The sequence below is a fragment of the Peromyscus eremicus genome, chromosome 4 (genome assembly GCF_949786415.1).
Source record: "Peromyscus eremicus chromosome 4, PerEre_H2_v1, whole genome shotgun sequence".
Lineage (NCBI taxonomy): Eukaryota > Metazoa > Chordata > Mammalia > Rodentia > Cricetidae > Peromyscus > Peromyscus eremicus.
Genome location: NC_081419.1, coordinates 6,302,762 through 6,327,651, shown reverse-complemented (window position 1 = coordinate 6,327,651; position 24,890 = coordinate 6,302,762). Strand labels below are relative to the sequence as shown.

At 50.7% G+C, this 24,890-nt stretch overlaps 2 protein-coding genes across 6 annotated transcripts in view; both read right to left on the bottom strand.

The window, feature by feature from the left end:
* Window positions 1–10: 10 nt before the first annotated feature.
* Pomt1 (protein O-mannosyltransferase 1) lies at window positions 11–19,071 on the bottom strand. Of its 5 annotated transcripts, none has more exons than XM_059260046.1 (20): window positions 18,904–19,071; window positions 18,127–18,278; window positions 15,760–15,866; window positions 15,569–15,619; window positions 14,164–14,310; window positions 12,710–12,821; window positions 12,243–12,308; window positions 12,061–12,154; window positions 11,664–11,819; window positions 10,303–10,433; window positions 9,807–9,902; window positions 8,295–8,387; window positions 7,264–7,360; window positions 4,923–5,015; window positions 4,668–4,785; window positions 4,201–4,298; window positions 3,578–3,691; window positions 2,168–2,294; window positions 1,346–1,523; window positions 11–793 (listed from the first exon to the last, which is right to left on the bottom strand). In XM_059260046.1, the coding sequence occupies exons 1-20, from the start codon at window positions 18,937–18,939 to the stop codon at window positions 619–621; spliced, it is 2,241 nt and encodes a 746-aa protein (XP_059116029.1). In that variant the 5' UTR covers window positions 18,940–19,071; the 3' UTR covers window positions 11–618. The 5 variants fall into 5 exon arrangements, with proteins under 5 accessions (XP_059116029.1, XP_059116028.1, XP_059116030.1 ...); XM_059260045.1 differs by lacking the exon at window positions 18,904–19,071 and adding an exon at window positions 18,687–18,783; XM_059260047.1 differs by lacking the exon at window positions 18,904–19,071 and adding an exon at window positions 18,635–18,723.
* A 5,534-nt stretch (window positions 19,072–24,605) lies between these two features.
* The window catches only part of Prrc2b (proline rich coiled-coil 2B), a 94,151-nt gene continuing 93,866 nt past the window's right edge, over window positions 24,606–24,890 (bottom strand). Inside the window, exon 32 of the mRNA XM_059260044.1 lies at window positions 24,606–24,851. Within this exon, the coding sequence (XP_059116027.1) occupies window positions 24,720–24,851 (132 nt within the window). The 3' untranslated portion in view covers window positions 24,606–24,719. The remainder of the gene's footprint in view (window positions 24,852–24,890) is intronic.

The window sequence follows — 24,890 nt, the reverse complement described above, 5'->3', positions numbered from 1 at the left end:
TAAAAAACGATTATCAATTTGTTCCTTTTTATTTACATTAGGAAAGGCAAATTCAAGGCAAGGAAGTGTATGGATGACATCTTGGCTGGAAGACAAGTGAAGACGTTTGGTGAAATTTCCCAGAAGGGGTTTTTAAAATACAGATCATGAGGAGTCTTGGTGTTAATGCACTGTCAGATTTCCAAGTAGGCTTTACACAGGTCAGCTGTGCCTCAGTGAGTTGTTTGGGGTGGCTGCAGGTCTTGTGAAAGGCAGGGCCAAGACCCCATTGGTGCCCCACAGCTGGTGGGACGCTCAGGCTCATCACGGGAGTCCTGTCCACTCCTTCCCTGGCCGGGTGCTCCTGCCTGCCTTGGTGGTCCCCACGCTGGCAGCTCAAACACTGGCTGGTCAGAGGTGGGCCTCACGGGTGATGCTGCTGTGGGCATAGTCTTCACTGTGTGAAGAGCAATAAATCACTCAAATGAGAAACCAGTGGCTCTCCAGGAGAAATCGTAATTAATCCCTGGAGTCCTCCCTGGACCCAGCCAGTCCCTGACTGCTGAGGCCTCTGCTGGTGGGAGACAAACACATTTTTTACATTCTGTTCTGCATGCTTGTCTTCCGCGCTCTTCTTAGCTAGTAATTCCGGATCAGAATGTCCCAGCTATCTTTCCAGCGAAGGGCTTGGAGTTCTCCTGGTGAGAGTGACGTGTCCCCGTAGGTTAGTGGACGAAGCATGTTGGACACATGGCATGCAGAGGAATACCAGGCTACAACCAGGGCACTGAAGACATTCTTCTGCAGCTGGGACCTGTGGGCAACAGGGAGTGAGGTTAGAGCATCTGGCTTGCTTCCCCCACAGCATCCCTGCCCAGCCATCCCCCAGGAACCTGCTGACACACTTGTGGACTTTACCTGTGCGTTCCTTAGATCTCCCCTGCTTCTCTGTGCCCCTACCAACTCTTATCTGCCTGGATACATTGCACATGACCCTCATCCTGCTCCTGGACTTGCCACGGCTCTACCCACAATGCCAGGCGTGTTTCCCATGCCCTCCGCATCAAGGCCCTCTGCTCCAACCCAAAGCTTTCTTTTTTCTTCTTTGAGACAGGGTTTCTCTGTGTATCAGCCCTGGCCGTCCTGGAACTCACCAGGCTGGCCTCGAACTTACAAGAGACCTGCCTGCCTCTGCCTCCCGAATGCTGGGATTAAATGTGGGTGCCACCACACTACGCTAACCCAAAGCTTATCTGCCACATTCCGCCAAGTCTGGGCAGTGAGCTGCCGCTGTCCTGGAACGCTGGTCCACAGGTGGTTAAGCCTCTCCCCAGTTTCACGGCCCTCAGGCCCACCGTGCCCACACCTGCACAGGTGGTCACTGACGTGCTGCAGGACGATCGGAAGCAGCAGGATCTGGAAGGTGAGTGCTGGCAGGTAGTGGTAGAGGAAGAGCATCCTCTCCATCAGGAAGAAGGGCAGGTAGTTGAGCGCCCAGCCGCCAGTACACAGGGCTCCAGCTAGCACCCAGTGGGACCAGGCATCTGTGGGAGGGTGTATCTCAGAGCAGCACTACCACTGGGCTAGCCATGAGCTCATTCCAAAGTCACATGCTGTCCTCAGCACCTCACTCCCCGACCCCCAGGACTAAGTGGACTGATGGACGACCCTGCTGCTGCTCCTGGGTCTGCAAGGCCCAGGCTCAGGGTGAGACCCAGCCCAGCCCTGCGAGGTTCCCTGCAACCTTAGCTCATGACCAGTGTAAGGACAGGCTGCTCTCAGCTCCTCAGGGAGCTACAATTGTGACCAGCCCAGAACTGTAGCCAAAGTCAGTAGAAAGAAGGGACCATGTTTTCTGGGATGGAGGTTACAGGACAGTGGTGGGCCGGTGCTTGGGTTTTCTTTCTGAAGGCATTTCTGTCAGCCGCATATGACCACTGACCCCTAAGCCTCCTGCTGACTGCTGGACCTCATCCAGCGTGTCTGGTGCATGCAGGCAATCAAGAACTAAGCCTCTGTCCCCTGTGTGCTCTCCTCTAAAGAAGTCTCCATTGTGGTGTGGATCTTAACTGCCACAGGTTGTTTTCAGGGCCCCTACCTGCAAAACCAGGGGCTCCAGGGTCTGGGGTCCTAGTAAAGCTGGCTGTCACCTATGTATAATGTGCTCCCATCCTGTGAGGACACTAACCCTCAGGGAGGTCACAGATACTCCTTCGCCGGCGGAGCAGGTACCAGAAGAAGAGTAGGGTGTAGGCCACTGTGGCAAGGCTGGCTGAAGCCCAGATCACGATGTTTCCAAGCAAGTGGATCTGAGCCTGAAATCACAGGGAGCTGCTCGCTACCTGCCTCCTCACCCCAAGTGGAGGGCAATGGTCACGAGAGAAACCAAACATACTTCAGCAGTCCAAAGGTACACAGGCACATCTGGAACTCTAGCCTAGACACATCTGGACAAACTTGTTCCTAGCCACTTTTCTTTTTTTTTTGAGACAGGGTTTCTCTGTGTAGCTTTGCGCCTTTCCTGGAACTCGCTTTGTAGACCAGGCTGGCCTCGAACTCACAGAGATCCGCCTGGCTCTGCCTCCCGAGTGCTGGGATTAAAGGCATGCAACACCACCGCCCGGCCTTAATCCCTGTCTTAAATGTGTGCCACCAGGCTGGAGAGATGGCTCAGAGGTTAAGAGCACTGGCTGCTCTTCCGAAGGTCCTGAGTTCAATTCCCAGCAACCACATGGTGGCTAACAACTGCCTATAATGAAATTTAGTGCCCTCTTCTGACGTGCAGGCAGAACATTGTATACAAAATAAATAGTTCTTAAAAAAAAAAATGTGTGCCACCATGCCTGGATTGGGATTCCTCATTCAACAACACAGTTACTCACAGGAAGGTCATAACCGGAAAGAGAATCTGTGTATACACACAGCTGTGGGGGAGCCCTGGGACTTGCTCCACGTGCCCTCACTTTCTGGTGACTGTCCTCAATTCCACTGGACAAGCGTGTTGGGGAAGTCTTAGCATTTACTCACTCAGTGATCTGCCCATGCCTCTCCATGCTGCTTCCAGTCTGCCATGGCAGAGGCGACATAACCAGAGCTATAACATAACATACACACACGGCATAACATACACACATAACATACATACACAACATAACATACATACACAGCATAACATACACACATAACATACATACACAACGTAACATACATCACACAGCATACATACACAACATAACATACATCACACAGCATAACATACACACATAACATCCATCACACAGCATAACATACATACATACCATATATACACAGCCTAGCAAACATCACACACACAACATAGCCCAGCCAGCACTGGCCAGTTTAGTGGTCAGGTGCCGCAGGGAAAATACTGAAAACTGTCTGAATGAAGCAGCGCTGGGCTTTCACGAAGGCTAATCATGGATTCCCTCAACAGACCGTCTGAGAGGGAGGCCTTGCTCTTTGGCCAAAATAAAAAAAAATTAAAAAAAAAAAAAAAGCAAATTCTGAGCCTTCGCTTTGGAGAAACCCAGGACACCTCCTCCAGGAACGTGACTGGGGCTCACACATGCTCGCTTACACTGGTTCTGGGATGCAGCCAGTAGGCGATGTTGGTGTCCAGGGTGACCCACTCCAGCGGGGTGGAGCTGTACTTGTGTTCTGAATCCTCGTTCTTCAGCGTCAGCATCTTCCACTACCACAGGATAAAGCACAGGTTGCAGAGGAGGACCTCACCTCCAGCTGCCACAATGTCAAGGTGTGTGACTCCACTACTCTCCCTTGTGTGTCAACCGCCCAGACTAAGTTCATCTGGCAAGTGCTGCAGAGCCATGGCTCCAGGGCATGACCCAACTTCATGGATTAGCACTTGCTCTGCAGACAGTGACAGGAGCCATGCCATCCACTCTCTGAATCTGCCAGACTTATTTAAGGCTCTGTTGGTTGAATGTAACCCAACTGACCTGATGGGAGGCCTTAAGACACCCTGACATTATTACAATGTCACACTGGTGTAGAAACCCCTTGTCCCTGACTGTGGGCGCAGGTTCATGGGCCTGCAGAAGGGAGAGACACTCATTCTGCTGCAGAGCCTCAAGCTCCAGGCTGGAGGACTTTGAACTTCAGGGCTCAGCAGCACACAGTGCCTTCACTGGTAGAAATCAGCTCCTGCTGAAGGATGGCGTCCCTCTTGCCACTTGTCACCTGCAGTTCCGAGAATCTGGCCATGAAGCTCAGGTTCCTGCTGATGTCAACCTGAGTGGGTAGATGCAGCTCCAGTTCCCTCTCCTTCTGCTCCTGGCCTGAGTGGACGGACACCAGGGAAGGGACTCAGTGGGGCTGAAGAGCTGAGGACAATGCCCCCGTGTTTCCAATAACCCACAAGGACACCTCAGCGGACCGTGTCATTCCACTTAGTTCCTACCACACCCGAACGCCCCTGCCAAGTCAGGACTGTGCACCCCGGGATGCATGATTTGCCGTCATCCCAGCCTCCACCCCCAGGCCCTCAGCACAGACACCTCATGTAATCATGGACCACTGCAAGAGTCAGCCAAACAGAATGGAGGGCTTAGGTCCCTCCAAACCAACACTGTTGTTGTGGTAGTCCTTGAGTGCCGCGAGATCCACAAGGACAACCAAATTCCATGACCCAGGCTTTACCAGCTCACTTTTGCCATACCGGTGTTCCTCCACATTCCACACCATGCTCTCGTGGTGGCCTCGTGACTTCTCCCCAACCACCTCCAGCTGCCGGAACCCCCAGTCAGGGAGGTGAGCCCCGCTCAGCTAGCAAAACCAACAAAGGGAATGAGCATGACAGGAAGCTGGCTAACCCCAGCAATGTGTCAGCAGATCCCTGCCCCAGGCTTTCCCAGGATTCTTTGCCGCTGTGTGGACTATGAACACAGGATGACTTTCATCACCTTCAAGATGGCAGACGTGTTCACATGCACAAAGCGCACTTCAGACAGGATAGTCTTCCAGGTATCCCGGCTGGACTCTCTGTTCACAATGTCCTGCAGAAGGAGATCTTGTCAGCCTGGGGGCTGGCAGCGGAGCACCCGCCTAGCATTTGTGAGGACCATCCCCAGCACCACCAACCAGGATAAACCCAAATATGTCTAGTCAGTTATTCATCCCTTTCAGATTGCCTTAAATGTCAACCTAAAGACCGGACACCCATCACTTCCTGGCTTTTTCGCCTTTTTACCCATCACACAGTTATGAAACCAGTGTGGGTCCCGGCTAGGCTGATGAGTCCTCAAACAAAGGAAGCACATGATGCTAGCTAGTCTTCGGCCTGGGTACCTTCCTATACAGCATTTGAGCCAGCCACAGGGAAAGGGCACTGTCCTTGTCAGAGGCTGCAGGAAAGGCTCTTCCCACAGACACTCAAAAGCCATCTAGTCAGTTACAAGGGCACTCAGAACTCCAGCCAAAACAGAATTTCTTAGACTATCTGGCCAGTGTAAGGTGGTTCTAGAGGTCAAAACCCCCAAGACTGGCTCAGGGAGGGTCCTGGCCCTGGTAGTTCTTTGCCTGTTACAGCCTGATATGTGCCTCATCGATGAGGTTCTCATGATGAGAACCACAGATCTCAAGAGGCTGAGCGGGGGTGGGGGTAGGGCCTGGAGAGGTGGCTCAGAGGTTAAGAGCACTGCTTGCTCTTCCAAAGGTCCTGAGTTCAATTCCCAGCAACCACATGGTGGCTCACAACCATCTGTAATGAGATCTGGTACCCTCTTCTGGCCTGCAGAGATACGTGCAGACAGAACACTATACATAATAAATAAATTAAAAAAAAAAAAAAAAGAGGCTGAGCGGGAGCAAGACATCCTGGACTGGGTGGCCACTTCTGAGGCCTGCTCGCCGCCTTATCTGGGGTCTCTACTTGACCTGTACCAAGTGGTACACAAAGGGCTGCCAGCAAGTGGGCAGGGCGTGTGTGTGTGTGTGTGTGTGTGTGTGTGTCAGCGATGAAGCCATCAGTAGCACGGTAGCAGGGAGGTCAGTGAGATTCAGCATCATTCCTACTGAGAGAGAGTCCCATGAGAAGGGGCACAGGACCGTCATCAGGAAGGCCTGCTCAGGAGGCCGGAGAACAGAGTGGCTACAAATATGCACAGCACAGACAAGGGGAAAACGGCAGAGATGTGCCAGACATGCCTAAGAAAAGTCCTCAGACAGCTTTGCTGAAGGAACTGGCAAGAGGCGCCTTATCAAATTGGCATGGGACTCCCTAGGGAGGTCCAAAGTGGGAGGGAAGCTGAGCAATCAGGGCTGGCTGCTGCAGCCAATCAGAAGCTAGGACAGTATGACCTCTCCTCCTAGGAAATGACTTCAGGCCTGAAGCGGTTCAGTACTCAGTCTGTGGGCCAGTAACAAGGCTTTCTGCACAGCAACTTTTCCAGGAGACCTGATTCTGAAGGGGAGCAAGTGACCATCACCGGAAGTGAAGGTGACTGCAGGCCCCTGCCTCAGTAATCACCCTCTGACGGCCAAGCCCCTCACCAGGCAACTGCTTAGGCTCTATTAACTCCTGAGAATTGGCTGAGAAGCTTCCCCTGGGTCCCAAGAGTGGCTGGAGCTCATGTCTGGTGAAAGGGTGTCTTAATTAGCTTTAACTGTCAGTGTGACACAGCCTGGACCACTCTGAGAACCGAGTCTAAACTCCGGGACCGCCCAGATCAGACTGTCCTGTGGGCTGTCTGGGAGGGCGTGGCCTTGATGGTTAATTGATGTAGAGGCCCCGTCCACTGTGGGAGGCACCATTCCCTGGGCAGGTGGTCCTGGGCTGTACGTGAAAACTAGCTAAGCATGAGTCCAGGAGTGGGCCAGTAACAGCACTCCTCATGGTTTCTGCTTGAGTTCCTGCCCTGACTTCCCTCAGGGGTAGACTGCTGACTTCCCTCTCCTCTAAGTTGCTTCTGGTCATGGTACTTGGCACAACAACTGAATGGGACTAGAGCAGAGGGTGACTAATGAACAGGCCAGGAAGCAGCTACGGCTGTAAGAGCCCTGACCCAAAGGCCTTCACAGGGTCCACACAGCATCTGGAACTTTCCCTATCCCTCCCTGAGGCCCTGGAGGACTCCAGACTTGATGAAGTGAAGCTCCCCATGGGAACATCTCAGACTTGCTTTGTGACTACAAGCTCCCTGTCTCCTTTTACATCAGAACCCATTATCCAAAGGGGCATTTTGGGTGCTCCGAGGTAGAAACCGGGTGTCCCACTGACCAGCCAGCACTCCACATGGAACTCACCAGTTTCCAGAGGTTCTGGGCAGGCATGGAGATGTTATAGTCGATGTAACACGAGACTTCTTGAGAATGGGGGCTCAGTGGGGCTGCAACATCGTGCCTGGAAGAGCAGAGCTGTTCCTCAGTGTCAGGGGAAGGGGTTTCAACGCAAAGCTGGTTCTACCTGCCGAGGCTGGGGAAGCTGGCTGGAAAGGGGGCTCCCACACGTCCAGGGAAAGGCCACACTGAGGTGGACACAGGCTGGACTCCTCTGAGAATGGAATCTCAACACGGGACTGCCCAGATCAGACTGTCCTGTTGGCTATCTGTGAGGGCGTGTGTGTCCAGAGTTGATGTAACAATCGGATGGGTGTCATTCACTTTTTGGACAGGTGAGGCAAGTCTCAGAGAAAAGAATGGCTGCCTCAGAGACTGGAAGAAGGGAGTCTTAAGAACTGGCCCTGGGGTGTCACTGGCAGAGCAGAACTCAGAAAAGCAGTCCTGTCAGCCTTGGGCCAGCAAGCAGAGTAGTTTCACGCTGGAGAGCAGACTCTCTGTATGACTCAGCCTTAGTGTCCAGAAGGAGCCTGTGAGTGAGCCTCACAGGCAGGACTCACTTCATCCCAGGATGCACGAAGCACCGTGAAGGTCCAGTGAGAGAGAGAGTCTTGGCAGCCTCTCGACAGCACACCAATGCTGTGGAGGATAGGACGGTACCCAGACAGGATTTCTGGTGTGTAGCCTTAGGGACACTTCAGCAGAAAAGTGAGTGTGGATGCCCAAAGGTGCCATGTTGGCTCACTGCAGCACTAACAGGGTGGCCAAATGAACAGGGTGACAGTCCAGGGTCACCAGGAGCCTGCGGGAGCTGAGGGAGTCACCAGAGAGAGGGCTGTGGGCAGAAAGTAATGAAGCCACTCTGTCTTCTCAAGGGCCCAGTGCGGACTCAGTGGAGTGAGGTAGAGGTGGGAAGACAGGATGCAGGAAGCAGGCTGAGTGGGTGTTTGAGGGAGTGAAAGGCAATGCCCGCTAGAGCCAGCATGGCGACTACTCACGTGTTAAGGAGGCGGGTGGTCATGCCGTGAACAAGCTGTATAATGTCTCCATGGCGCACCGGCCTGGGAGGGTTGTTCACCACCAGCTGATGTCTAGGAAGACAGTACTGTCAGGGTGGCACTCCGCCCAGCACCCTCTTACCATAAACTCTCTGGGAATGCCGAGGCTGCAAAGTCTGGGGAGCGTGCACCCCCCAATGATGTATACCTTGAGTGAGGTGACTTTATATAGTTTATGTTTCATTTAACTTTTCTCAAACTAAGGTCACTTTACAAATTGCCAAATGTGACTCCATTTGCCAATGTCATATTTGTCTATGAAGAATAAACTAGGTGCAAAAAAAAAATCTTTATATTGACAACATACTCTTTTTTCCATACCTCCGGAAAAAAAAAATTAAGATGCTTGTAATCCCAGCACTTGAAGGCTGAGGCAAGGGGATTGGGAGTTTGAGGCAAGACTTGGTTATAAGGAGAGATGCTGTCTTAAAAAGAAAGTAAAAGAAAAAAACACACCAAAACTAACCAAACAAAAAAAGCCACCAAACTCTTAGAAACTACCAAGTCCTACACAGGCTAGACGGGCCAGGGCAGCCTCACTCACTCCCAGACACAAGGACAGGGCAGCCTCACTCACTCCCAGACATGCGGACAGGGCAGCCTCATTCACTCCCAGACACACGGATGGGCCAGGGCAGCCTCACTCACTCCCAGACATGCGGACAGGGCAGCCTCACTCACTCCCAGACACAAGGACAGGGCAGCCTCACTCACTCCCAGACATGCAGACAGGGCAGCCTCACTCACTCCCAGACACACGGACGGGCCAGGACAGCCTCACTCACTCCCAGACATGTGGACGGGCAAACCAAGCCAGCAAGCATAGACGGACACAGGAAACCTGGGGAAGAGTGACGGAGCGGAGGGAGGGCACACCTAGAGATGACTGGCCTAGGAGGCCTCCCCAGGAACCCGGCCTCACAGTCCTGGAAGAACAGTGAGTGCAGAGATGGCACGGGCCTGGGGATGGTAAGCGTGCTCCTGGAGGCTGTGGTAGGGGCCTCGAGGGCAGGAACTAGTCTAGAGGCCAAGGACACTCATTTGGTAGGGCTAGGAGAGTACCTGGTCTAGGGTTTCTTAGAGGCTGCAACACTCAAGTGGGCAGTGAGGAGTGGAAGCCCAATGTTGGTAAGAAGGGAAGAACCTTGCTTACAGGCAGACTCCTTAGGCCTAGACACAGGGGGGTGTAGAGAGGCCCCTACACAGGCCTTCTCCAGGGGAACACGTGTGGAAGGGCACTGCGGCCAATCCTGGGCCGTTACAGCTCCTGAGAGATGCTAGGGCAGGTCACTGAGGATCCAGAGTAGGCCCTGGCCTCACACTAACAGGCACATACTCCAGCCCCAAGGCTGAATGAGGTCCCTGGCCAGGGAGCACCCATGAAAAGGAGGCCCAGGGCTCAGCAGGACTGTTTACCCACCGCTGGGTAGTGAGCTGAGGCACCACACTCACCTCCCAGGGTCCTTTATGATCCACCAGTTGTTGATGTCTTTGAAAGGGTAGCAGGTCACCTGCTGCTGGTGGGAGCTGCCGCGTCCGTTCTCATATCTGTGTGAGGCGTCAACAGAGAACGCACCTGAAGCGGGCAGCTGAGGCCTGCAGGCTGCTCTGCTCTCCCGTGTTTCTGCAGAGACCACCCGGCATGCTGTGCCACTCAACAATATAGCCCGCCCCAGGGACAGAGGACAGGGACCAAACAACACCGCTGTCAGGCAGAGCTGCTCGGGCCACTGCAGGAGACACATGGCATGCCAGAGCCCTCCTACTGGGTCACACTGGGCACCGCAACCATCCTGAGCCTGGGACCAGGAGCCCTGCTGCCTTTGTCCCTCTAAACCCGATAACACAAAGTGACAGATCTCAAGATAAGCAAACCGGGAGATAACAGAACATTCTGTGACTAACAGAATCGTGTGTGATCGCAAATTCAAATGGTCACTTTCCTTACATCATGGGGTAGGTGTTCTTGTGGGAATGAAGCCAGCAGGGCAGGGGTTTGCCGAAGACGCTCCTCAGAGTGACCTGGGAACCGAAGGCCACCTCCAGGGGCTGGCCCTGGGTGATTCGGGCCAGCCCTCCCTAGACAAACAGAAAAGGTCTCAGGTGAGCTCAAGAGACAAACCATCCCTCTACCCTGTGGGTCCCAAGATGGAGAGAGGTGCCAGGCTTATGGCAGGTGCTCTTCCTGTGGAGCCATCTCATTGGACTGAGACCAACAATTCTCAACTGGCCTTTGTGACAGATGGGGCAGTGGCAAATACCATCATATAATTAGTTGTAACTAACTCTCGTAGACTAGGGTCCTACTGAGTTATAAATTATGAGTGTGTGTGTGTGTGTGTGTGTGTGTGTGTGTGTATGTGTGTGTGTGTGTGTGTATGCGTGTGTGTGCAGGCATTCAGGTGACCCTTCCAGCACACACTCCTTTTGCAGGTATCCTGTGAGAGTCAAGCAATTGTGTCTAGTGCTGAGGAAATGAGACCAGGTGTGGTGACATGCAGGGCCTCAGCAGAGCCAGGAGGCATGAGCAGGCCTGCTCCAGGCTACACTCCTCACCACACCTGGTACATTTTACAGGCCAGTAGCCTTTATCCAAAATGTTGGAACCAGAAGCGTTCCAATTTGGGGGGGACGAGGGTTAGGGGCCACCCACAATCTGAAAGTCCAAAATGCAAAATGCTCTGTAACCCGCAGTTAGCATAGCACACGCTGGGCCTGAGTCCACCTCATGAGGCGTCTAACTGCAAGTCAGACTAAGAGAGGCAGCCTCACTTGTCCCACACAGTCCCTACTTCAGAACTCCTCAAACAATACCAATAGGCTGCTTCACTTCTGGATCACTTGACATTGGTCACACAACTGTATTGCTCACTCGACACTGTTTATTTTATTTTATTTTTTTAAAAAGATTTATTTATTTATTATGTATACAGCACGTATCCCTGCAGGCCAGAAGAGGGCACCAGATCTCATTACAGATGGTTGTGAGCCACCATGTGGTTGCTGGGAATTGAACTCAGGACCTCTGAAAGAGCAATCAGTGCTCTTAACCTCTGAGCCATCTCTCCAGCCCCAGACACTGTTTATTTTTATCTATCTCTCTGTCTGTCTGTCTACTCATTTATTTAGTTTTTTAAAACAGGGTCCTGTTTGGAGGAGCCCTGGCTTGCCCTGACCTGTGGCAACCCACGGACCTCTTCCTTCTGGGACTACAAGAACCACCAAGGCTGGCTCCGACAGTGCTCAGGCAGAAACTCTGAGCCTCGGAATACCTTTGTTCTGGAGTGACTTGGACATCATGTGTCTTACCTCCAAGCTGGCTTGGAAGGCGCTCGACATGATTTGGTCGTGGGGCCCAGAGCGATAGAGCAGCATTAGGTGGACATAGAAGAATAGCAAGTACAGGACAACCGGGACAATCAGCAGGGCCACTGCTCTGGCCATCACGTGACTGAACACTCGGATCTGCCAGGGAGGAGAGCAAAGGTCTCCTATCCGCGGAGCAGCAGGACCATTTTCAGACACTTCCTGCAGGCTTGGGGAAGGGCACTAAGAAGCCCCACCTCCAGGAGGCTCACAGAAAGCGGCCCACTCCCACCCGCTCCTGAAGCCTCCAGGGTCCACTTCCTTAAGCCGACTCCTCCCTACGACAGCTCTACACCCCAACCCCACACACAGACTCACGTGGCGTTGATATACCACCTACATTTGACAAGGTCTGGTCTCCTATCAGGTTCCAGGCATGGACAGCCGCAATGCTGAGCACAAGCAAGTACGTAAAAATTCCCATGTATTTGATACTGAAAAAGACAGATGTGAAACAAGGTTATAAGACAGACAACCCCACAGACAGGAAGAATACTGTCCAAGTCAGGGGCTCTAACTCACCCAACTGCGCAGGAACAAGAGACCCCCGTCAGCATCAGCCACAGCCACCATTGCAATGAGAAAGGGCTGGGATTAAAACAGAAGGACAAGGAAGCATTTCCAGGACTCATCCTACAGCTCAGGGACAGTGCGTGCTTCTCCGAGTAGTCTCGAGGTTGGCCAGCCCTGACCACCAGCCACAACAAAAAGAACCCCACCTCCCAGTTGGGGGCTCAGAAGAATTTTTCTTTTTGTCAAGAAAAATTTTACTGTGGGTTAAAGTTACAAAGGATGTAGCTAATAAAAATCATGGGCTAAGGCCTAACCCAAAGTATTAGGTAACCAAAAGGCATTCTGCAAGCAACTCTTCAAGACAAAAGACACTAGAAGTCGCCCAGAGCTGGGAGACTCTGCAGCCAGACCCTGCCTAAAAAGCAGGAAGCAACACCAGAACCCTCCTAACCAGAAAGCTGTCTCACTTCCTATACCTGTGCATCTGGGAGTTGAAGAACTTCAGATAGGACAGCACAGCCAGGAGGTTAAAGAATATCAGCAAGGACTCCAATAGCATGAGCCTGGACTGGGTGAGCAGGGCGTTTTCTGTGGCAGAGACGAACAGTGGTCAGTACTGAGCATGCACACAGGAGGTGCAGGCAGCTACCTCTCCATGGAGACTAGCTGAGGACCCTCTGAGGATGCCAGGCCATGCATGCTCAGGCCCGGTTTGCACAAAGGCAGGTATTTGCATATAAACTTCCACCCATCCTGCTGCATGTACATTGTAAGTCATCTACAGATCACCCCAAACCCCTTATACAATATAAATGGCACATAGTCATTTTACTGTCTTATTAAGGGAAAAACAAGAGGAAAAATCTTGTCTTTTTTAATTTAAGACTTATTTTATGTGTATAAGTAGTCTGCCTACATGTATGTATGTGGACCACACAAGTGCCTGGTGCCTATGGAGGTCGGAAGAGGGCATGGGATCCCCTGAAACTGGAGTTACAGGTGGTTGTGAGCACCATGTGGATGCTGGGAACCAAACTCAGGTCCTCTGCAAGGCCAGTAAGTGCTCTTAACCTCTGAGCTACCTCTCCAGCCCCCAATGGGGGGAAAGAAAACTATATATAGTTGATGCAGAAGGAAATATTGAAAAAAAAAACTGAGACAAACTCTTGCTATATTGCTCAAGCTGACTTCAACTCAAGACTGTTCCACCTCAGCCTTCCACGTGCTAGGATCACAGGCTCAGCCAGAACCAACATGGCACAGCTTTGCTTTTGCACTGGGGATGGACCCAGGGCCTCAGACATGCTAGGCAAGTGCCCAGTCACTATGTTACATTCCCAAGCTCAGGGCCATTTTCTTTAGGTATTAAAATGTTTTAAAAAGTGTGTGTGTGTGTGTGTGTGTGTGTGTGTGTGTGTGTGTGTGCCCCTGTGTGCATGTACATGCCACGGTGTATACATGCCCTGAGCACTGTCTGGCAGCCCTCACCTCTAATATGCTATTATTGCCACATCTCCACTTCTATTTTCTTTTTGGTTTTTCAAGACAGAGTTTCTCTGTGTAGCCCTGGCTTGTAGCCCTGGAACTAGCTCTGTAGACCAGGCTGGCCTCAAACTCACAGAGGTCCACTGCCTCTGCCTCCTGAGTGCTGGGATTAAAGGCGTGCACCACCACTCATGCCTGGCTTCACATCTCCACTTCTGATAAGAATCTGACCTCATACTCCATCAATCCTACATCAAAGAGTGCAGCCCAGAAAGAAGTATGGGTCTTGTGGAGGCAAATCTGCAATCTGGATGAAGCAGATGTGCTCACTAGGGCAGCACACTCACTAACACCAGGCCTCTTGAAGACTCATGGTAAAATGCCACAGTGTTTGGTTTTTTACTGTACTCTGCCAAAGGCTGGCGGGCAGGGAGCCAAGGTTTACCTATGAGCATCAGCAGGGCGGCCCCCATGGCAGCACAGTGGGAAAAGTGGAGCTCCAACACTATCTGGTAGGCCATGGGTACTGACAGAGCCCCAGCAAGGGCTGGCGGCAGGCGCAAGGACCACACTGGCACGTTGCTGCTGTATTCTGGAAAGGGAGTCACACAGCAGAGCTGAGAACATGCGTAGTAACACACAGCAGAGCTGAGAACATGCGTAGTAACACACAGCAGTTCACAGACCTGAGAACATGCGTACTAACACACAGCAGTTCATAGACCTGAGAACATGCATACTAACACACACAGCAGTTCACAGACTTGAGAACATGCATACTAACACACACAGCAGTTCACAGACCTGAGAACATGCGTACTAACACACAGCAGTTCATAGACCTGAGAACATGAGTACTAACACACACAGCAGTTCACAGACCTGAGAACATGCATACTAACACACAGCAGCTCACAGACCCTGAAATGAAACTCTCAAAAGCTGGGAGGCACATGAGCAGCTAAGGGTGAAATCATTGGGCCAAGTCTTTAAAATGAGCTTCAGGATTTCTATGGTGAGTGGTTTTTAGAGACAGGGTCTCACCATTCGGCATGCTGATGCACACCTTAAATCACAGGACATATGCACAAAGAGCCAAAGATAATTACAATCACAAAACACTTAAACTTTAACCAGACTTTTTTCTTTTTAATTTTTATTTATGTATTCTATCTATCTATCTATCTATCTATCTATCTATCTATCTATCTATCTATCTATGGGTGTTTTTTTGTTGCTGTTGTTATTGTTTAAGTTTTTTGTCTTTTATTGTTTTATTTTTTTGGCTTTTTGAGACAGGGTTTCTCTGTGTAACAGTTCTGGCTGTCCTGGAACTCACTTTGTGTACCAGGCTGTCTTCAAACTCACAGAGGTCCACTAGCCTCTGCTTCCTGAGTGCTGGGATTAAAGGTGTGCACCACTATCGCCTGGCTATGCATATAGGTGTTTTATCTGCATATATGACTGTATATGCCTGGTCAAAAGAAGGTGTCAGATTCCCTGGAACTGGAGTTACAGATGGTTGTGAGCCCCCAAGTGGGTTCTAGGAATTAAACCCTGGTCCTCTGGAAGAAAAGTCAGTGTTCTTAACTGCTGAGCCATTTCTCCAGCTCCATTAACCAAAATTTTCTTTCTTTCTTTCTTTCTTTCTTTCTTTTTTTTTTTTTCTTGTTGTTGTTGAGATAGGGTTTCTCTGTGACAGCCATGGCTGTCCTGGAACTCAACCCAAATAATCAATCATATCCTGGTTCCTGGTTCAGATTAATAAATGGCAATTGTTGGTTCTTAAGAAAGGCATAGTGTCTCCATTATCTCATGTGCAGATTAATAGGGAAAGTTAAAATCCTTACCTGCTCCAATTCGGTTCCACAAAAAGTTACCGTCGAATCCTCCTAAATAACCTAAAACAGAAAATTTGGAATATGGACCAAATAAGGTGAGAAAACAACAACACCACAGGATTTCTGCTCTTGAGAAGGTTTACTTGCTAAGCTTAATGTATTCCAAGGCCTGAAAGACAATGGCTGTTTCTCTTACCTACCTCCTAAGGCCAACAGCATGTGGCCAAATGGTGGTCCACTGTCATCCAGAAAGAAGACGCGCTTCATGTAAAAGGAAATATACTGCCCGTAATAGACTTCATCAAAACTAAACACAAACAAACAAAAACTCATTTTTTAATCCAACTAGAAACCTTAGCTGCTAGTTAAGCTTTTAAAAAATATTTATTTTTTTCGCTGGGCAGTGGTGGGCATGTCTTTAATCCCAGCACTTGGGAGGCAGAGGCAGGTGGATTGCTATGAGTTCGAGGCCAGCCTGGTCTACAGAGTGAGTTCCAGGACAGCCAGGACCAACAGGGAAACCCTGTCTTGAAAAACAAATAGATAAATAAAAACCATTTTTTGTGTATGGGTGTTATGCATGTATGTCTGTGCACCATATGCGTGCAGTGTCCCCAGAGGGCAGAAGAGGACATCAGATCCTCTCGAACTGGAGTTAGACAGTTGTGAGCCACCAGGTAGATGCTGGGAACTGAACTGGGGTCCTCTGCAAGAGCAGCCAGTGCTCATAATCACTGAGCCATCCCTCTAGCTCCCTAGAAATCATAATTGTGAACACAGGCAGGAGAAGAAAACCTCGTGAGAAAACAGCACTGGATTTCTGCCCTTGAGAAGGTTCCAAGAGTCTCCCTTGATCACTTTCCACTCTATCTATTGAGGCAGGGTCTCTCATTCAGTCTGAAGCTTGTCATTTGGCTAGTATGGCTAGATAGCTTGCTCCAGCGAGTCCCTGACTCAGCAGCAGTACACTGGGATTACAGATGGGGTAGAGTGCCCACATGGCATCTGACTGAGTGCCTGGGATCTGAACTGTGGTCCTCACATTTGTAGAGCAAATGCTTTACCCACTAGGCCATTTCCCCAACCCTCCCCACAGCTTTTGATTTAGGTCTGTCCTGGCCAAGCGACTGAGCAACCTCACACATATCTACAGCTATAAATTCCGGAAGAACTACCAATCTGACGAAAGAGCTGCAAGGTGAGAGCAGGAACTGCGTGTCACACCCTCAGACACTGAGAGAGACCTGATGAGCCAGTGCTTAGGCATGACAACGCTACCGTGGGCATGTGAGTTTTGTTCTGGAAAACCCTCATCTTGGGGCTCAGTGTGTACGTGCTTTTGTAGAGGGCCCAAGTTCAGTTCCCAGCACTCATGTCAGGCTGTTCCCAAATACCGTATCTTCAGCTCCAGAGGCTCTGACACCCTCTTCGGCTTCTGCAGACTCTTTCTATCTCTTAAAAATTATTTCCTGATGGGCATGGTGGCATACACCTTTAATCCCAGCACTCAAGAGGCAGAGGCAGGTGGATCTATGAGTTTGAGACCAGCCTGGTCTACAGAGTGAGTTCCAGGACAGCCAGGGCTACACAGAGAAACTCTGTCTTGAAAAAAAAATTCTCATCTTTCATTAGTATATATTGAATTATTCATAAATGAAATATAATGTCTAGGAGACACTGGATATCAACAATCTTAAGCCTCCACATATGCACGTGCACATACACATGTGTACTCTCACACACGTGAACATGCGTACACATAGTGCCTGTATATCACATACACAGTCAGGCAGGCGAGAAAATCTAGAGAAAGAATTAGGATCTGCAGGAGTCGGGCATCCTGAGTGCTCATTGTGTTTGCAGAACCTGCCCTGTGTTCCTACAGGTTAGATGACGCTCTGTGTGTGTGTGTGTGTGTGTGTGTGTGTGTGTGTGTGTGTGTCTCAGTGCTTGGGGACACAACAGATCAGTTGGTGCAAAGGATCTGACCCTGGCTCTTCACTCACCTGAAGTCAGCTGGAAACTGACTTCAAACCAATCTACTATAGGGGGTTTGCTGAGACTGGGTAATGAATTTATTTGTAGAGGGATCACATTCTACTTGACATCTATAACAAAAAGAATGCCTATATAAAACATCTATAAAAAGAGAATGCCTGTATTAGTTAATAAACACCCTTTCAATAATAACTACATCTCCCCTTATGAACAAAACCAGCTCCCTTCCAAATCCCTCAAACCTCCACCTTTCAAACTTTAGGATGAAAATTAAGGCTGGAAACTAGAATTTCTTCTATTGTTCTTAATTATCAGGCCAAGTTATTCTTACTACCTTCCTCCAGGGCAAGACCTATAAGGTATACATGATAGGGGATGTTCTGGGGTTTCATCCACACCCACACTATTAGTGATGGTACATGTTAAACTTGTCTACATGCTAAAACATACATCACCAAGAGGCCCAGAAGCCCAGGATTTCTCTCCCCTTGGCACTGTATAGCAAGGTGCTTCAGATCACTAATTATAATGCCTCTTGGACGTATACCCTCCTCCCCAATTCCACTTACACCACAGCCCGAGGGTAGGAGAGTTGCCATAGCCGGGTGAGTAGTCCCAGGCTAGTCAGAGCCACCAAGTTCAAGTTGATGTCAGCAGTCACCACTAGAGGCCGCTTCAAAAATCTCAACATTTTGCAGAAAAGCAAGCCCGGGAGGACACCCTGGAAAAGAGGGGGGAAACTCCCATTAAAAGTAAGTGGACAGCAGCCTGGAAAGGTTCAAAAGAAACTACAAGGATCCTGACGCGACCTAGCTCTGCGATGCACCCAGGGAGAATCACAGCATAGTAATCACGTCAGAAGGACTCTTCTAGAACATACTTTTTGGAGGATTACTGTGATCAAGGACAGGGTCCACATAAAGACATTTGAGGGATGAATTCAGTAAACTCAGAACTGGACATTCACTCATTTCTGTAAGTCATTCCATAAACACCTGCTGGGCACTTGCTAGGAGCGAGGCTGCTAATGAATGATGTCTCCTCTCCTGTCCCTTCCCAGTGTGGCCGCAAACTAACCCCTACTCTGGTGAGCTCTGGGTACCGTCATAACCCAGTGACCTGGACGGACCTTCCCGTCCTCTCCCGGGGGCATTCCTCTCCTCCTAGAGTTGCACGTGCCCCGAGCCTCTTCTCTACAACTCTGTCCACCCGGGCTCTTTTCCATCCGGAGGCCGCCCTGGAACCGCCCCTGTTCCGCCGGAACATCCACCGACCCTAGCGCGCCGCCCCCGAGCCGGATCCCAGAGCCCCAGCAGGACTCTCGAATCTGGCACTCCAAAACCTACCAGCGTTTCCTCGAGTCCTGCAAAGTGGCTCCCCATGTGGGGCCACGACTGCGAACCGCCCGGCAGGCTCGACCGTTGGGGACTGAGGCCGCTCGACAATCCTCACCGCCCACCGATCGACGCTCAACTAGTCGTCCCTGCGCGGCCCGATGGCCTCAGCTGCGCGCGTGCGCAGGAGAGCAGGGGCAGCAGGGGCGCGCGTGCGCGGCGAGTTCAACCGGCGTGAATGTGGAAGCCGGGGTCTATCCTGGCCTAAGCGAGCCGTCCGGCCACATCTCAGTACTCTGAGCGCACGCGTTGCGGTTTTTTAAAAAGGCAGTGTTCTCGCACGAGCTCTTCACGTGCTTGGAGCTCTGTGTTTCGGGTCTCGCGCCGACCCCAGCGTTCTTGTCCCCAGCGCGCTGGCTGAGGAAGGGCACCGGTAAGTACTTTGAAGGCGCGGGTGCACTAAGCCGCTTGGGGCTGCGGGCATAGTGGTGGATCGTTTTTTTCTCATCAACTCTTTTCACACTGGTCTGTATCCCTCCACAACCCCCAGGGTCTCAGACTCACCTTTGTAGCCGAGGATGGCCGTGAGGTTCTGTTTCTACTGCTTCTGCCTCCCCAGATCGGGTATTACAAGCATGCCTTTTTAGGTGGGTTCTCGGCATCGAATTGAGCTACTCATGGGTAGCTATGCCTGTACCAACTGAACTATCTCCCCAGACAGATCTCGAATCATGTTTCTTTTGTCAAAATTCATTTTTTTTTTAAAGTTCTGCAGTGGATGACATCCAGACTGTAGCATGCCTGAGAAGTCGCTTAGTGGTTAAAAGCACTCGTTGCTCTTGAAGACTACCTGGGTTTGATTCTCAGCACCCACATGGCAGCTCACAACCCTCTGTAACTGTAGTTCCAGGGGCTCAGAGGATGGCCTCTTCAGGCACCAGGCAAGTGGTATGCAGACACACATAAAATAATTACATAAAGAATGTAGGAGTTGGTGTCACACCTTTAATCCCAGCAGGGGGGCAGAGGCAGGCAGTCTCTGAGTTCTGAGTTCAAGGCCAGCCTGGTCTACAGAGTGAGTTCCAGGACAGCCAGGGCTACACAGAGAAACCCTGTCTTGAAAATCCATTTTTAAAAAATGTAGAGAAAGTTTGTTCCTAGCTTATGCATGAGAACATGGTCTACTCAAGTCCCTGTAGAGAAAGGGCTCTGGGACTTTGGAGAGTGCTCTCGGCCCCAGAGGTTTAGTCTGAGCATGTACACCATGCTAGTGCTTCAGGACAGCCTGTAGGCACTCAGCCTCAGGAGGCCTTGTCTATAGTTACTACACTGTCCAGATCCCTGCCAGTTTTGTAGCAAGTGGTTTTGGAGTCCGAGGGACTGGGATTCTGCATGCAAACTGCTTTTTCTTTCTTTTTGAGACCAGGTCTCTCTGTAACCCTGGCTGGCCCAGAACTCACTATGTGCTTACCTGTGACCTGAGCCCACACCCTTTCAGTAGATAGGGTTAACAAAGCACATTTTATAAATAAGGAACTTGGGAGTGTCTTAAGAGTGAGAGAGCCCTGTACCAAGGTTACACATCTCGGTGATGGCACAGCCAAGTACAACTGCCTGAATCCATCTGAATCCCTGTGGCCCCTTCCTGCCCCAGACCTCATCTGTTCTTTCACAGTACAGTGCACTCCTCTAGTTCCTACAGAAGTCCAGACAGAAGTGAGCCGGGGAGGACAAGGCTTCAGTGCTTCCCATTTCTAAAATGCACTTTAACTATACCCCATGCTCTGGTAGGGGTCCCTCAGACCTAGGGAAACGAAAAACATGACTGCAGGGTAGGCTACATAATGTCCTTGAATATTATGCATCAACTTGTATCATCTGTAGCTCCTTCCTTACTTAGTAGGCCTTCCCAGAGACCCCGAAAGAACAGAGAACCATCTTAAAGTTTAAAGATAACCAGTACAATTATGGGAGACAAGCAAAAGTCGCATATAAAAGGCCATACAAGAGTCCCACAGAGACTAGTGTAATTAAAAGCTGTTTTTCTGATGACGCCAGCCTGGGTGACTGGCTCCTTGGAACTTACACAGTGCTGCACTCAGCTAAGGCACTTCCGCCACTCCTAGTCTGTAAGCTACGAAAGAGTAGAAACTCTTCCATCTTCCCAATGCCTGAGAAATAAAACTGACACAACCTGAGAAAGCATGTGTGGCTTTATTTTTTTATACTTTTTTATTTAAATAAGGAGAGTTCTTTCATATGGAAAGAGCTAGTACAATCACATATTTGAAAGGAGAAACAACGGGGACTGAACCGGAGGGAAGGGAGGGTGAATTCACGATTCCATTTCCCATCCGTGGCGATTCCCCAATCACGTCTAAACAAGCTGCACAGCACACCGTTAGCATCGTCTGCCCTTTCAAATATCTGGTCTAAGTGAAAAGACAGAGGAAAGGCCAAAAGAAAAGCAAAAGACAAAAGAAGACCCTCAAAAAGAACAACCCCCCAAATCCTTTTCTATAAAAGGTATGAGGTTGAGAGCTGAGGGCACAGGACCCCTTTCAACAACTGAGGAGCCTTGCACAGAGCCTTCTAGGAACTGCTGCTGTGGGATTGTAACATGCCAAAGATGGGGCTTGGGGATGCTGCAGGTCTGAAGCAGGTGTCATGTGCCAGAGCTGGGGGCCGACACAGCTAGGTGACAGTGCTCATCCCCAACACTGAGCCACTTTGTTCCAGATGACCTAACTTGTCTTAAAGCCAGCTCACAGAAAGCTGGCTTTCTAGAAGTCTCCATTTCCCACTCAAATACAACAGAAGATACACTTTGGTGTCCTTGGTTGTAAAAGATTCCCAACAGGCCTTCTAACCCAGGTTCGCATTGCTGGAAATAAGGGCAAAATGGACCTGAATACCAATGGATGTCAGGAGTGGGGGTGGGTGGGCTTAGCCAGAGTTGCCTCATGGCCTCAGCAGGGACACTCTTGTGCCCTGGACTCTTGAGTATCACTCATACATGACTTCATCTCTCCAATATTGACACGTCATCCTGCCATGGAGCAGCAGCACAGTGACCATGGCTTCAGAGATGAACCAGCTTTTCAGAATGTGGGACGCAGTCATCCTCGTTCTCCCCCTTAAGGAATCTAGACCCAGAAGTGAACTCTGGATTTGAAATTGGTAAACTTGGGAATAAGACAAGGAAAGCAACTGTTAAGAAACCAGACTGAATGCAGCTGGCAGCAGCCTTCAGCTAGTAGACATTCCATGCTGGACGTACCTTCAGGACCAAGAGTACTGAAGAATCCCTGGTTGCCACGCCATGGATTACACCATCAGTGGCCCCAACAAAGCCACCAGCATCAGGAGGTGACTTCAGTAGGCAGGAGAAATGATTCTGCCCCACCTTCACCCATCATAGCAGTAGAAAAGGCAGGGGCTGGGTTTTGCCTGCTCCCACCAAAGGCCATGGCACCTTGACAGAGCTCCTATGTTTTTATCTATGATCTGAAGATGGGGGTTTGAAACCAAAATAAGTTCCCAAGTCCTATTACACCTTGAGCTTGGCTCTAAAAACCACATGAAGAGATATTGCACCTTGAAACGTCTCTGCACTAAAAACTTGGCTTGACCAGATCATACGGAGGGCAGGGACATCTGGAGGCCTGCAGCCTGCCCTCTGTCCCCAGAGTCTCTAATTGCAAATGTGCATCTCAGAGGGAGGAGCCCACAGCTGAGGCCACAGAGGTGGTGAGTGCAAACTTCACATGCAATCTCCTGGCCATTCCTGCAGAGTAATTCAGACATATCAACAGAGCAGTGGGACATTTACTTTTTTTTTTTTTCCATCTAGACCTACAACATCAATACATATAAATAAACTCTAGTGTTTCTTGTTTTTATTTGGGGTGGGAGACAGGAGGGAATACAGGGCGAGAAAGGACTGGTAATAGGCAACCTCCTCCTTTTTCTCAAACAGGAAGTGCTGCCACTTTCGACAGCAGGTTCACCTAAAGGGCACATCCTGGACTGAACTTCTGAAGAAAAACGTTTGTTTCTTTTGACACATAATGTCCACCAGCATTAGGTGAGGTGGGTCTGGCCGCATTTCTAAGGACAGGTAGAGGTGACTGTGTGGCTCTTACTGAGACTTGGCAGTGGGGCAGAGGACTCAATCGCTGGGACAGTAACCAGACACTTCCAGGGTGATGGAACAGATGAGGGCCGCAGGCAGATCTGTGCCAGGGGCTCTCTAAGTGGGCAGTGCCTCTGAGGAGGGAGACGAGAAGAGATGGGACAAAGACACGTGAATAAAGGTTGGAGGGCAGAGGCAGGATGGGAGAAGAGCTGACTGCTACAGATGCAATGAAGCTTTTCCTAAGATGCCCTGGCCGGGTAACCCTAGGGACAGTGTGGCACTACCTGCTGGGAGAGCTGACTTGCTTCCTTCTACCAACTAACAAGGTAGCACGAAGCCACCGCAGAGCTCCGAAGATGCTTTCTGCTCTCACACCCACCCAGGATAGGCAGGCTGGTTCCAGCCCTGCCACCAATGGTGAGCTCTCCGAGGCAGGTGGTGGTAAACTGGGGATCCTAATGGGCTGAGCAGCTTGAAATCCCCCCTTGACTTTCCTTCCAGCAACGGGAAGATTTCCTTGTTCTTAGTGAAAGCCAGAAGCCCAGCATATAGCTCACACGAAACCTTTGCATGGGGCAGTCCTAAGAAACCACTTGACCCTAACCAGGTGTCTATGGATAGGTAACTTGGCAACCACCCCCAACACCCTGCTCTGTTGCTGGGAGTGAGGGACAGGAGGAATGCTCCACAGCCTTTCCTGCTGCAGACTCTTAACAGGTGTCCGTCTATGTTCTTGTACTGATTTTGGTGATTAAGCTGTGAGGGATGGATGGACAGGGATCCAGAGGGACAGAGCAGGAAGAGGAAAGGAAATGAGTGGGGAACACAGCCGCCCAGAGGGCTAAGGCATAGAGCCTCAAATGCACAGTTCCCGAGTGGGGCCTGTGACTCGGCCAACCTCTGCCAATCTGGAAAACAATGTTGACTCTAACTCCACAATTCCTCTCCACAATTCCTCTCTGGTGCCCAATACGTGGTGTGTCCACTGACTTCAGAAGGGCCCAGAACAGATAATAATTCTTAATTCCATGCCAGAGGTTGGAACTGAACTCAGACACCAACCTCACGGCACCCAAGGCAGTGAGGGGCCAACCAGACAGACTGTTCACATCCTTAGCCAACTGTGTGTGTGTGTGTGGGGGGGGGGGGGCACTCTTAAGAACCACCTCTTAAGGTAGTGCTGTGACAGGTCAAACAGGACAGAGATAAAGGAGACCATTGGGGACAGCAGAGCAGAGGACAGCAGGGACATATAAAAGTTCAGCTATACAGACGTAGCTAGTAGTTTGTTCTCCTTTCCCCTTTGTGAAAACCGCAGCTGCTTTTTAAAACAAAAAGCCTCCAGCTAAACGACCCTGCTGCCAAACCACTGTGCCTGGGGAATGGGGCGGGCGGGCGGGCAGGTCTGCACTGCACAGGAGACTCACTCCACAGTCACTGGGCAGAGGGGCGGGAAGGAGGGAGTCTGCTCTTGTACCAAAGCAAGCAGGTCGATGCCATATATCCACGATGCGGGCTGGCTGACGATGGAACTTTCAGGAGCTTTCGGGAGTGGATAGAGCTCTGTCCAGGCCAAGTGGTAGGACAGTGGGATGGTGGATCTGGTAAGGTCCCAGGTCAGGTGGTGGCTGTCCAGGCTGGCGGTGCTGCACCATCCCTGTTAGGGTGAGGCAAAAGATGCCAGGCACCTTCAGGCTTTACTCTCCTCCACCTTGACTGCCCGAGGCTTGATGGCTCCAGTCCGCTTCACCTGGGAGGCGGCTGAGGAGACCTCCTGCAGCTTCACGGTTCCCAGGCCGGGTTTGTCATCCACTCGCTTTGCCTTTGGACAGATGAGAGGAAAATCAAAGTGACCGCAGGG

Bases quoted from the DNA above. Each gene is read 5' to 3' on its own strand.
- Pomt1 (XM_059260045.1), bottom strand. From the start codon at position 18,782: ATGGAAAAGAGCCCGGGTGGACAGAGTTGTAGAGAAGAGGCTCGGGGC. The intron at 18,279-18,686 runs GTCCGTCCAGGT...CCTCTTTTCCAG, and splicing joins CCCCGGGAGAGGACGGGAAG to GGTGTCCTCCCGGGCTTGCT. The intron at 12,309-12,709 runs GTATAGGAAGTG...TTTTAATCCCAG, and splicing joins TTCAACTCCCAGATGCACAG to CCCTTTCTCATTGCAATGGT.